Source organism: Lynx canadensis, chromosome D3 (genome assembly GCF_007474595.2).
Source record: "Lynx canadensis isolate LIC74 chromosome D3, mLynCan4.pri.v2, whole genome shotgun sequence".
Taxonomy (NCBI): Eukaryota; Metazoa; Chordata; class Mammalia; order Carnivora; family Felidae; genus Lynx; species Lynx canadensis.
In genome coordinates, this window is record NC_044314.2 from 44,311,906 (window position 1) to 44,326,655 (window position 14,750).

The following is a 14,750-nucleotide window of genomic DNA, read 5'->3' on the forward strand; positions in this document are numbered from 1 at the left end:
AAAAACATTAATTTTTTTTAAATGGAATCTGTGCATTACCCATTGTATTAGACCACACACTGCATGGTTTAAACAACAGAAATTTATTTTCTCAGAATTCTGAAATTTAAGTCCAAAACCAAGGTGACAGCAGGTTTGATTTTTCTTAGGACCTTTCTCTGCTTGCACATGGCCACCTTCTTGCTGTGTCCTCACGTGGTCTGTCCTCCCTCGTGTCTATGTCCAAATTTCCTTTTCTTATAGGGACATTAGTCATATTGGATGGCTTTTTAAATCTTTTTTTAAATTTTTATTTATTAATTTTGGCAGTGCAAGCAGGGAAGGGGCAGAGAGAGAGAGAGAGAGAGTGGGGGGGGGGGAAGGGGGAGAGAGAATCCCAAGCAGGCTCCACACTCACCATGGAGCCTGTTGCGGGACTCAATCTCAAGACCCTGGGATCGTGACCTGAGCCAAAATCAAGAGTTGGACACTTAACCAAGTAAGCCACCCAATTGCCCCTTAAGTCTTAATTACCACTTTAAAGACCAGTGCCTCCAATTATAGTCATATTCTAAGGTACTGGGAGTTAGTGCTTCAACATATGAATTTTGGGGAACACAGTTTAGTTCATAACATCCATTGAAATTGGTAAGCCTTTTAATTCGTGTGACTTGAAAACAGTGAAATGTGGTTATCATTGATGAAGCATGTCACCGTGTACTAGGCACTCCTCATTCATTAACTCAAAACCACAGGATGAAGTCAGGACTAATATTTCACAGAGAATTTTTTCAGTTGGCAATGAACTTATTTTCAGTTAAGGTGTTGATTCTAATGGTTGAATGCACAAAGGAAATTATGTAATGAAAAACATTTCTTTAAACCTGAACAATTCCCCCAAAAATGTTGCTTAGTTTAGTATTTGAGCAAATGCAAATTAACACTTGTTTTTAAAACCCAGAAGAATCTAATAACAGATTTATTAAACCAATTCACATTCGTTATAGGCTAGGAGCAGGGGTGATAGAAAACTAATTGACTTTAAATAACTCGCCTTTACGCAGCTTCCTTCAAAGTGTGTTCCCCAGTGTCAGATTCTCTGAGGTCAGCCACTTCTCATTCATAGGATATGCAGTGACCCTTTATAGGAAAAGGCACATTTTCCCTTTCTTTGCCAATGCATTTTTCTTTAAAGGCCTTCTTTCCCTTCCCTGCATCATTCTGACACTGAATCCAAATAGGTAGCTGAGTACCTATTTTTTTTAATTTAATTTATTTTTTTAATTTACAATCCAATGTAGTTAGCATATAGTGCAACAATGATTTCAGGAATAGATTCCTTAATGCCCCTTACCCATTTAGCAACCCCCCCCACAACCCCTCCAGAAACCTTCTGTTTGTTCTTCATATTTAAGAGTCTTTTATGGTTTCTCTCTCTCTCTCTCTCTCTCTCTCTGTTTTTATATTATTTTTGCTTCCTTTCCCTTATGTTCATCTGTTTTGTCTCTTAAAGTCCTCATATGAGTGACGTCATATGATATTTGTTTTTCTCTGACTAATTTTGCTTAGCATAATACCCTCTAGTTCCATCCACATAGTTGTGAATAGCAAGATGTCATTCTTTTCGATTGCCGGGTAATAGCTGAGTACCTATTTAACAGAAGACTCCGTCATTGTAACAGTGAGCATGAATTTTCCTCTTCTGCCTGCCTCACACTTGCAGCCCACCTTCAGGGGCTCCAGCTACTCCCCTATATGGGATACGTAGGGTCCACTCCAACTTAAGGACTTCTTTTTAATAATACTGGTTACTTTGGTACATTTGGAGATCCAGATGTGACATTATTCTCTTCATGAGCATTCGTTAAGCCTCTTTGTCATTTCTCCACTTTTATTGTTTACTAAAGCTTTAGGTTTCAATAACTTACGCGTCATGAATTTAGTTAGATTCCTTTGTGCTTTTGTAGAAGAATCACTAGGAGTCAGACACCCATGGGCACAGATGCCTCTCTGAATTTTCTGTCTCCATTTGTTGAACAGAAATAACAATTCCCACTTCAGGAGGTTCTTGCTAAGGCTGAAATAGCTAACCTAATCGTCAGTATCTTGTTCAGTGCCTGGCATACAACAAATATTAATTCATTTTCTTTCACTCCCAGCAACCTAAGTACACAGTCCAATTATTTAAAGTCCCTAGGTTTTTTTTTGTTGTTGTTGCAGAATGCTGTTGCTATAGCAGGCTGGACCTACTTCTATTTTCGAGTGTTTTGAAAAGTTGTAAGATATTCATCTATACAACTGGCCTGTGAATATTAAATGAGCATTTATACAGTCTCTGTCACTGCTAGGTGTCCCAGGAAACAAAAGAACCTAGACTCATTGCCAGGAAGCCAAAATGAGTTTACAGTCTACTTACAGAGAGAAGATGTAGTCACATGAAACCATTAATAACTAGACATTATTTATTATAATCACCATTCTAATAAAAATAAAGTGCTCATATGTGCTTCCATGGACACAAAATGTAAAAACAAATAAAAGTTAAAATTAAATTAAAATTCAAAATGTGAAGCCTTCCCAAATGAGGGCATCGGCTGCCATCTTTGAAAGGTCATCTAGTAGACCCATTAACCCCAAGTGATGGCCTGGCTCTGGAGCTGTGGCATGGAGAATGGGGGTGGAGGAGCTTTCTAGAAAAGATAGTGAGCATGGGGTGTGGGTTGCAGTGAGGGGGGGAATGACTGAGAAATCTGATTGGGCAGAATATGTCTTAGAAAGTAATGCATGAAACACTAAAGACACCAAGAGTGAGAAGAGCATTATATGATGAAAGCGTACATATAATACTACAGATATTAAATGGGGAGGACACATGACTGAGCAACAGAGGTTTAGTCTAAGAGTAGATGCTCAATGACCTGGAACACGAAGAAAACCTCTAGGAGGCAGATACAAAAATCCAGGTGTGAAGTGATGAGGATCCACGCTAGAGTGGTAAAAATGAACCAAAAAAGTGCCGAAGATCTGATCAAGACTCTGTGTTTTTAAGTTCACAAATGCCTTTTTTGATATAAAAAGGTACTTTTATACAGAAAGATGATAAAAGTCTTTCGTTTCGGTATCTCAGCAGGATTCCTCCAAACAATTTTACTTTTCATTTTGTCTTTAATAAAAGATTAGCAGTCGATGGCACTGCTCTGTAGAAGAGATCCTGTTTTTCACTTTTAAATCACATGGCAAGTAAGATAGGATAATAAGTATCTTTTGGGATACTTCTACTCCAAAGACAAATATTTGGGTTTAGCATAATTTAGCAGGAGATACAACTTTTATTTTCATTTTCAGATGTTTGTAAAATGAAGGATGATATATTTGGGGCTATGTGGGAAATAATATATTCACTAGTTAAAGTATTTTATTTCTGTTATCAAGGATTTTATGGTTACTAAGGGAAATAAGCATGCATGTTTTGGGGCTGTGATCTTGTGCACATCTCAGCGAATTTATATTAATGGAAACAAAAGAACTCATCAATATATACATATGGAGTGGGAGTTTGGAAAAATTTACTTAGATACTTAAAAATGCAAAAAGTAGTATATGATTATATTTTGCAATGTGTACGAATTTTTTTAAGTTTATTTATTTATTTTGAGAGAGACAGTGAGAGAGTGCAAGTGGGAGAAGAGCAGAGAGAGGGGGGACAGGGGATCCGAAGCAGGCTCTGTGCTGAGAGCAGACAGCCCGATGCAAGGGCTCAAATTCACAGACCTAAGATCATGACCTGAGCTGAAGACAGATGCTTACCCAACTGAGCCACCTAGACACCTGTAATGTGTACCTATTAATTGCTTTCTAAAATGTATCCTATGTAATTGTGTTTAAGATCTAACATTGTATGTTTACAGAAATTTAAAAAACGCTTTTTCTTTGATCCCTTCATGCTATTCCCATAGAACTTTTCCTCATAAAGAATGATTTAAGAAGTTCAAAAGAAATGATCTTCCTTAGAGAATATTTTTTTATTATTTTATAATTTTATTTTGGCTTGAATATGTATAGTTCTACATTTCTAAGTATGTGGTATAACTTCTGTGTTGGTATCCAATGAGACATAAGCTGATTAACCTTGCTTTTAAGAAAGCATTCATTTTTTTTTCAATTTTAAAGCATTAAAGATAAAGATAAGTTACTAAAATCTTTTTGATTTTTTATTCTTAAGCCATAAGTATTTTTAGGTAAAATTTATTTTGAGATATATCTTTATTTTTGTTTGTTTGAAAATTTATAAATTGTTACTGCTTCATAGAACTATTCTAAGCACCATGACGACTAGAAATTGCAAATTATTCCCCTTTTAATTACTACTGAGGTCTTGTAATTTTAGAGCAAAGTGAGCATTCAACATTAATCAGAGTAATTGCTTTCTTCCTTTAAGAATTTCTTCAAAAATTATATATGAAGACTAAGTGCCAGGAAATGTGCAAGGTATACAAGATAACTAAGAAAATTTGTCCTGAAGTACCTCTCACAGTGAGTGTCAGGCCTAGCTATAAAACTGTGACAGTAGAGGGGCATCTGGGTGGCTCAGTCAGTTAAGCGTCCAACTTTGGCTCAGGTCATGATCTCGCAGTTCGTGGGTTCGAGCCCCGTGACAGTCTCTGTGCTGACAGCTCAGAGCCTGGAGCCTGCTTCGGATTCTGTGTCTCCCTCTTTCTCTCTACCCCTCCCCCCCCCCAAAAAAATAGATAAACTTTAAAAAAACTGTGATAATAGAGTTCAGATTACTACATGAAGACTGAGAACAAGAGATTGTGCCACTTTCAGTGACTCTGGAGCTGGGTGCTGAAGGATGAGTAGGAGTTTGTTAGGGAGTAGCAGATAATGTCATTGAGAGGCATGGGGGGAGAAAGCAGCTATAGCCAAAGGCCCAAGCTCCTGGGGAATGTGAAGGGTGGGGGAAGGCTTTGGAACAAGGAGATTCTGGGGTACAACTCAGCCCCACAATCTGATATTCTATAGTATGAGAATTCCTTTAATAATGTAAAAATAAAACTTTTGTGTTTTATACCTACTAAAACCTAAGCGGTTCATGGACTTAGTTAGATGTTAGGTGTTTCTGCCTTTGTATTATCGCTAGACTTACATATTTATTATCTTTTACAGTAAAATTCAGCAACTGCAATGGGAAAAGGAAAGTACAGTATGAAAGCAGTGAGCCAGCAGATTTTAAGGTGGATGAAGACGGCATGGTGTATGCCGTGAGAAGCTTTCCCCTCTCCTCCGAGCATGCGAAGTTCCTGATTTATGCCCAAGACAAAGAGACTCAGGAAAAGTGGCAAGTAGCAGTAAAATTGAGCCTCAAGCCAACCTTACCTGAGGATGCAGTGAAGGTGGAGTATCCAAATATGGCTTCGGAGCCATGTTCAAAAATCTGGTTTATTCAGTTGGAACTAAATATGTACCTTGCTTTATACGTCACCTTGGCCAGTGTTTGAATTTTCATCAACTTCAGTCACTTCAATAGTATTTTGTGGGTTTTTTTTTAATCTTACAAGATACTTAGATTAAATGTATATTTAAGCTATCTCAAACTGTGTTTGAAAGGGTTGTTTATACTTTGAGATTTAGAACTTAATTTAAAATTAGAAGTAGTTGTTTGCTTTAAATTTCTCAGAAGCTTTACAAGCTGTTAAATATAACCAGAAAATAAACAGTTCTTGGCAAGATGTCACCAGTCAAGTGTATTAAGTGGGAAGTACAGATACACAGTACAGTAGCAATAGAAAGCATTTCTAGCTAGGAATATTGGGTTTTTGTCTTGCCCCTGAATAATCAAATTGGGGAGTATGAATTATTTAAACTACGGACATAACTTTTAGGAATGATATACTCCCTCTGGTGGAAGCTGCTATAAGCCAAGATAAAATAAATAGATACACTTCCAACAAAAGTACAGTTGGATTAAATGCAGCAGACATTTATTGAGCACTTGTTTTGTATAAGTCACTATATTAGGAATTTTAGTAAGACACAATAACTTCTTCAGTAAAGCTATGATAACATTATTAGTTTCTGAATATTCTAGTTCGCGTTGAGTTAATTTGAAACAAATGAGGGGGCACCACAGTCATCTATTTTGAAGTCCATAATTTCATGAGGTATAACTATTACATTTTGTATATTTATTGTACTTTGGGAGATAGGAATACACACATTCACTTCTGCTGTTTAATTGTAAATGTCTTATACACACCCATAATCAAATAGGAATAAGTATATCAGTGGAAAAGATAGCATTTTTCTCTTGCACCAATGCTCGACTTTCATTATATGAGATGTAGTTTATTAATCTCTTAACTGTTAAGGGGAATCATGTCATTTGGGGAATACAGAGTGAGAAGCTGGTAACTAATTGAGTGAAAAAACGCTTTTGTTGTTGATGATTCGCTGTGGTCCAGCAAACTGGCGTGGATATTTGCACTGAAGCAGCAAGGGCTAATGGCTAAAGTGTCTACAGATATAAGGGAAAACAGAAGAAAATGTTGACATCCAGCAGAGATTAATACCCAATGTGCAAAGTGGGTCATCTACAGCATCCATCATGGCTGACATAGGTTTAGAATAATTACAGCATTAATTCTGTGGGATTTAATAGGGTCATAAATATTTGAGACATGCCTTAGCAGTATGTATTAAACTTCTCCTGGAATTCAAATTATATTTTAGCACATCAAGATCTAAATTTAATGTACAGTAGCACATTACCTGAACTGTGGTTTAAACTAATGAGAGATATATAAAAGGGTACTATTAAATTGTGCTCAATATTAACTCCTATCTAAGATGGTTTATAGAAACTGCAAATAGTTTACACAGCTGTGCTACATAATAAATTGTTTGGAATTCAATTCTTCAATCGTCATGGTAGCCCCTAAATTTTATGGTGTTTTCTATTATTTTAATAGAGGGATGACGAGAGGGCCTCCAGGCATATTTTCTTGTTCCTGACAGTGAACCCTTCACTGTCAGGTATCCATTGATATTGCTGTCCTTTCAGAAAATGTTTTTCCTAGTACTCAGCAATGTCTTGTTGTATTTTAATGGAAAGGAATCACAAGAAATTGAAGAAATAGTATTCCCAAGACAAGCGACTAAGCACAATGGCCACCTACAAAGGCAGAAGAGAGACTGGGTTATCCCTCCAATCAACTTGCCAGAAAATTCCAGAGGACCTTTTCCTCAAGAGCTTGTCAGGGTAGGCTGGCACAATTTTAATTGTCTCCGTGGCATGGGTCAAGTATACGTTAGAAATGTTTTTGTCTGTTTTATCACAAGATAGAGTTAACAACATGTATTAAAACTATATGTTTGTGTGTAGATGAAATGTCTATAGTGTTGCAGAAAGCCTCTTTTTTTTAATTACCTCAGATTATTTATAGTTAGAGCTAGCTCTCTGTGGGTCCCATACACCATGGACGATGGAGTTTGTTGAATGTGTGAATATATAAGCCCTAACTCCAACATGTATCCACACCCGTACCATACCCTTTCTCACAACACACATACACATCTTCGCTCCCGTGTCTGAAAGCCATGCTCTCCATGATGATCTTTGCCCTCTATAGATAGCTTTTGAGCCAAAGAAGAAATAAAGGGACAATCATTGCTAAAAATGCCAGCACTGAGTGCATTTGAGAGTTCTTTAAAGAAAAAAGAAAATGACCTCTGATACCATTAACAGAATCCCTGGGGCTGTGCAAAAACATAAGCTTTTATAAATCTGAGAAGTAATTTTTTTCCGGTTACTCTAAATGCGTACCATCAGATGTAGAGAAAAAGAAATCACAGATATTCATACATGTTTAGTAAAATTAGCAACCCACTATTTATTGCAAGAGGAAAAGAACAGAGTTATTGTATATCGATTTATTAGAATGTACATTTGTGTGTGATTAATTTAGCGTTCCTATACCTACTTACTGAAAGTTGCACTTTTAATAAGTCATTTATTTGTATTGCATATTTTATTTTAATGCACATTATAATTTGATTTAACAATGAACAACATAGCCCCCAAATAAAGGTGTTTTTTTTTTTATTTTTCTACTTTAATGTACAATGAGTTGAGAGAGAATTTTGTCTTCACAAGAAAATTAATAAACTGGATTCTGCTATTGGGTTAAGTATATTTACCTAATACATAAAGATCTGTTATTATCACCTGCCAAGGTATTGCCAGTTGACCCTTGTCTGTGCTATTCGTCATACTCCCTTTCTATATAGCCTGTTCCTGTGACTGCTCACCTATAAACTTATTTTTCCTGAGAACTGTTATATTTGGAGGAGAAAGCAGTGGGCCTATAGTGGGTATAATTTTTGAGAGTATAAAAACGCATTTTAAAATCCTTTCTTGTATGTTTTGGTATTTAACAAAGAATTTTGAGTAATAGGTACCACCTTAAAATGACTTGGAAAGCTTTGGTTGCAGTGAATAATGTCAGTATAATACAAGTGCAGAAATCTGACTCCTAAACTCAACCATATCAGAGTTCTCACATAAGGCTGTTTCATACTGTGGCCTAACACAGTTCTTTCTTCTCCTAACTGATACAAAAAGGTAAACAAGTTTTACTTTAATTAAATTGGACGCCTGTTCCTGTGTTAACTATTCTCACCTACAAGCTCCCTGGATAGAATATGATTCAGTTCAAACACTGACACTCCTTAATTTGGACTTCTTGCGCTGTTCCTAAGCGAGTGTTCTTTTAGATGTGAATGTTGCCCTCAGTCTTCCTGGTGATAGGTGACATCTCTTTTTGAAGCTTGTCACCAAGAAGCAAGGGTGAGAGAGACAGGACTGGTTTTCTGGGAAGAGATGCTGTAAATTTGTAACTGAAAAAGGGCATAAGGTATGACAGGCCCTGTCTCTGATAATGAGCTCATTTAGTCTCTCATTTAATATGATTGTCTTCTTGATCCTCAGATCAGGTCCGATAGAGATAAAAACCTTTCACTACGGTATAGCGTGACGGGGCCAGGAGCTGACCAGCCTCCGACTGGTATCTTCATTATCAACCCCATCTCAGGCCAGCTGTCAGTAACCAAGCCTCTGGACCGTGAGCTGATAGCCCGGTTTCATGTAAGATATCAGCCAGCTGATGATCTGTTGTACTAATACTCTTCTGACTGTGTAGACTGTAACATTTGCCTCTTCTATTGGTCTTCATGCTTTGGTGCTGAGAGTTCGCATACCAGAAATGTGCTTTGTAGCCTTTTCAATTTGTTGTAATAATTATTGTTTTATAGATTTGATGTGTACCATGGTAAAGAACAGTGCAAAGAAGAAAGTAAAATGGCATAAAATATCATTACCCTTTACAAGTCGGTGTGGCTAAGGACTTACAAGAACAAATTCACGTGAAGGAAGTCAAAATTGTTGCGTGTAAATTATATGGAGATCACTTTTAGTGACTGCACAATATTCCATTAAATGTATAGACTGTACTTTTTTTAAGTATTTATTTATTTATTTTTGAGAGAGAGGGAAAGAGAGAGTGTGTGCAAGTGGAGGAGGGGCAGAGAGAGAGAATCCCAAGCAGGCTCCACGCTGTCAGCAAGGAGTCTGATGTGGGGCTTGATCTCATGAACTATGAGATCATGACCTGAGCCATTACCAAGAGTTGAATGCTTAACCAACTGAGCCACCCAGGTGCCCCTATCTTATATGTCTTACGTTTGTTTTTATGTTCTTTATTTTTCTGTTTTATTCATTTTCTTACTGGGTTATCACAACTTTTTGTATACAATTATATGGTCATATTTTTAAATATAGTATATGTATATATTTGAAACTGATTTTTAATCATTTTAAATATTAATTGTAGTGAGTATTTTTAAACTCAAGAATTGCCTAATATTAATATAAATTCCACAAGGCATTTTTCATTTCTTTTTTTTTTAGCCATGCTTGCACATTTCCTAGAACAAGATTTCAAATATTTTTTCATGACTTTAATATAGAAAACTAAGTTGGTCTTTATTACTTCTCCAATTTCTGCATGAATAACTAAAACTTTTAATGAAATTATCATTTTTAGACAATATATGCACATTATAAAAACTTTTAAAATAATGCAGTATTGGGGCGCCTGGGTGGCGCAGTCGGTTAAGCGTCCGACTTCAGCCAGGTCAAGATCTCGCGGTCCGTGAGTTCGAGCCCCGCGTCGGGCTCTGGGCTGATGGCTCAGAGCCTGGAGCCTCTTTCCGATTCTGTGTCTCCCTCTCTCTCTGCCCCTCCCCCGTTCATGCTCTGTCTCTCTCTGTCCCAAAAATAAATAAACGTTGAAAAAAAAAATTTAAAAAAAAATAATGCAGTATTAATAAGAAAGTAAAAATGATTTGTAATCTCAGTACGTGGAACCAACCTTTTTCTTTTTTTTTTTTTAACACTTTGGTGATATGCTGCAAGATTTTTTTTTTGCATAGATTCATAAATGTATTTCGTTGAAATTGGCATCATTCTCAGAAACCCGCTTTTGTCACTCAGCAATCCTAAGATTTAGCATCTTTCCATGTCAATAAATAATTATCTATTTATGTCATCATTTTTGATTGCTTTATATTATTTTGTTGAATGAATGTAATGTAATTTTAACTAATTGCCTATTGGTAGATATTTAGGCAATTTGGTTTATTTTATTCTATTTTGTAACTACAAGTAATGTGGCAATGAACACTTGTCTGTACATTTTCCCATTATATCCTTGGAATAAATTCCTGAAATTGGAATTATTCTGATAAATATTGTGAAATTGTTCTCTAGAATGGTCATATTATGTTGCAGTACCTACCCATTATATAGGAGATATACTTTCTCCATACCATTATCAATTCTAGGCATTTATTTATTCAATATTATTTGAAAAAAAAAAAGATCTTAATGCTTTAAGTTGCCTAAGTTGAATATCTAATCGTAGTGAATTCCCTACTCCTGTGTTGAATTTTCTTTTGGATTGTTTACCTTTTTTTTTTTCTTTCTTTTTTTTTTTTTTTACTGTTAGGAACCTCTTAACAGTAAGGGATATTAATATTTAATTTGTCACATATTTTCCCCTTTTGTTGTTTGTTCTTAAGCTTTGTTAATAATTTTTACCCTACTATAGTTCATAGTTCTTGCATTGCAAAATTGTGTTTTTCAATTTTATCATACAATCTGGTTTTACAGATGGTTGTTAAAAACCTTCTCTACCCCAAGATGCTAATCTACCCAATTTTCTTTTTTGTATGTATGTATGTATGTATTTAGCCTCTATATTTTTAACCTCTGTCGGGTTTATTTTACTAAAAGGAGAGAGGTATATATAGAACCACTTTGTTTTTCCTTTATAGTCAATTGTCCCATGTATTGAATTAGTATTCCCAGGAATTTATCATCTACACTTAGTCTTTCAAAACTTTTTATTCCACGTATGTATGTGTTTGTTTCTAGATTCTTACTTTGCATAGTAACATATTTGTTGAATTTTTGCACTAAAAACTTTTTAAATTTTTTTAATGTTTATTTTTGAGAGACACAGAGCGGGAGTAGGGGAGGGGCAGAGAGAGAGGGAGACACAGAATCCAAAGCAGGCTCCAGGCTCTGAGCTGTCAGCACAGAGCCCATCGCAAGTCTCGAACCCACAAACAGTGAGATCATGACCTGAGCTGAAGTTGGATGCTTAACTGACTGAGCCACCCAGGTGCCCCTGCACTTGTAAAAACTTTTTAAATGATTGAAGTTTTGAAAATTATTAAAATATTCGTATGTAGTAGAGCAGGACTCCCCCTGATCTAAACATGTGAATAAGTGTATGAGAAATTTAAAATGTTTTCAAGGGGCACCTGCCTGGCTCAGTCAGTGGAGCGTGTAACTCTTGATCTCAGGGTCATAAGTTTGAGCCCCACATTGGGTGCAAAAATTTAAAAAAATTAAACAACAGTGTTTTCTGCCTTGAATATTACTCAACACTCCCTTCTTCCAAAGGCCTTGATTGTTTCATCAACCAGTTCTTTTAAAATCCTTAAAGAAAAAATAAATAAAAAATAAATAAATAAAATCCTTAAGGAACATATAATGCTGACGCTTTTTATATTGGTCTAAAGGTTTAAGAAAGGAGTCAAACTTTCAAACCTTCCATAAAAACAAAATCTCATTAATACAGAAACTTGATAAAGATAGCACACAATAGACCAGTCTCTAATTAGACTAGTCTCAAATTTATGAATATAAATAATATCAATACAAAACTTCGAAATAATTCTTCCTGAATGAATTCTCATTATTTGAACTCCTGTGGGTAAGACCAGGAAATAAATATTTTCAGGTCAGTTTTGGGGCAAATTCTTCCTCTGCAGATTCTTACTGCCACCACATAATTAAGAGATACTCATAAAAAAAAAAATAGACTCAATTATAGAATTGCAAGAATGTTTCAGTATTAAGACTCTATTAATGTAATATATTAAATAAGTGAAGGAAAAAAGGATTATTTTTATTGGTGTTGAAAGGCAATAATAAAATTTGCATTGTTTCATGTATTAAATAACTTCTAAATGAAGAAAAGGGGGATATGTTGATGCGTCTTTAACTTGAAGCCTACCCAACAGAAACCAACAGGCAACATCACCAGGAAAACCACAGAAGCATTCCAGTTAAAAAGAAACAATTCAATGGAGCACTACACAGCTATTGCAAAGAATGCAATGGATCTCTATGTGCTGGATTAAAAGATTTTGAGGATATTCTGCCAAGAGTAGCCAAGTGACTCTATTTATTTAAAGAGAAAAAGAAATGAAATATTTAGAATACCTGTAAAACTGAGAACTCGGGCTTGGGAGAGGAACAACGGTCTTATATAATACGCAGGCACTTTTAATGTTTATGAGTGACTTTACAATTAAAAAAAACAAACAAAAACACCCAGTGTCAAAATTCCCTACACGCACCTAATTCTTTCTAAGTTATGTTCTGTTCTCTTAATCTTTACGACTACTCTGTGCCAGTACATTGTTAATTACCCGGACTCCTATGTATGGATTTAGCAAAAGGATTTGGGAACTGGACAGGACTGGCTTTTTCTGAAGCTCAATTTCTTCACCTTCGAGTACTTATCATTTCTGCCTTACTCTTTCATATATGGATTAAATGAGTTAAAATCCATACGACTCTGAGCACAATGCCTAGTAGACAGCATTTGCTGGCTTTTTACTACTATATCTATCCTAATCATATGAAGTTTGGCTAACTTAAATTTTGACGGGGAGAGTAGCTTTTTTTTCACTTTCTTGGTTCATCCTTGCTATTTTGGTAGTGCAGTCATTGTCTGTTTTTCTTCTCACTCAAGACATAAACCTGTTAAATAGTTTTGTCTTCTAATTACTTTTGCAGTTGAGGGCACACGCAGTGGATATTAACGGGAACCAAGTGGAGAACCCCATTGACATTGTCATCAATGTTATTGATATGAACGATAACAGACCAGAGTTCTTACACCAGGTTTGGAATGGGACAGTTCCTGAGGGGTCCAAGCCCGGTAAGTTTGAAAATCATAACTCAGAGATTCAGGAAATGCAGTGTAATACAGCACTGGGGTATAAGCAAAAGGAGAAATCATGTGAGCCTTTTTAGTGTTATTTTCTTTCATGCAAAATGATTTTAGGGAAAAAAGAAGGTAACTTAGGAAAAAACCCACTGAAGAGAGAAAACGCTTCCCACCTTTGAAAAAGTACACACTACAGTATTTTTGGTTCTATAGTATAGGATCTATGGGTTCTTTCATTTGGCTGTGGTTCATAAAGTCAGGGCAGGAAAAAGTGAGCACTGGAATACCAGTGGCTTTCCATTCATAAAGTACAGATTTTATCATATTAGTCGGAGCAGCACGTGAAACGCAGTAAGAGAGTCTGAAAGGTAGTTGGTATTCCTGGGACCAGGCAGTGAGGTAAAGCCAAAAGCGGAAAGGGGGCTGGAGGCAGCTGTGATCGCTGCCCTGTGGACACACTGGTTATTTACTTGTGCATGACCCGAATGTCTTCTGCAGCCTGCGCTTTTCAGCTTAGTGTCATGGAAAGTGTCCTAGCCTAGAAGCAGCGATTGCCAAAGCTTCTCGCCATTGTGAAGTGGTGTTTGACTAAGATTTTCGATTCTTGTACTGAAAACACTGTAGACTTCAGAAGAGCAAGCCTAGGGGGGGCCAGTTTAGTTTGAAAAACTAGTGGACATGAAAATCCGTTCAGAGAGAGATGGGAAAAGGAGAGAGGGTTTCTCCAACCTTCCTGAGTGATTTGGTGTTTAGAGGGACTTCATTAGCTATATTATTATTATTATTATTATTATTATTATTTTGATTTTGTATTAAAAAAAGCCTCAATATTTAAAATTGTGCTACGTATTATCCTTGCCATCTATATCAATTTATACCGGTAAATCTCATGCATATGTCCGATATGCGTATAACCGAATATGCTTTAACTGGCATTTTTTTCTCGATCCAAATGCGCTTGTCTGTATCCTCAGAAAGGAAGAAGAGGTGGGGGTGAGGGGAGCCACAGGGGAGGACAGGACTGTGCGGGAAGTTCAACCATCTGTGGCTCCTTCTGAGTCACATTCTGGAGTAGCTTTCTTTGGTATTTTAAAATACTATAAAATCAAAGAATATTAAACGTATCCTTACACAAGTCTTATCCACATATTCTAGAGATAAATTTTTTTTAACATGGGGAAAATTTTT

At 36.1% G+C, this 14,750-nt stretch overlaps 1 protein-coding gene across 1 annotated transcript in view; it reads left to right on the top strand.

Annotated features, from left to right (window-relative positions):
• Positions 1-14,750, top strand: part of CDH2 (cadherin 2) — a 214,340-nt gene that overhangs the window by 145,993 nt on the left and 53,597 nt on the right. The window contains exons 3-6 of the mRNA XM_030336771.1: positions 5,146-5,372; positions 7,091-7,237; positions 8,966-9,121; positions 13,409-13,553. Coding sequence (XP_030192631.1) covers positions 5,146-5,372; positions 7,091-7,237; positions 8,966-9,121; positions 13,409-13,553 — 675 coding nt within the window. The remainder of the gene's footprint in view (positions 1-5,145; positions 5,373-7,090; positions 7,238-8,965; positions 9,122-13,408; positions 13,554-14,750) is intronic.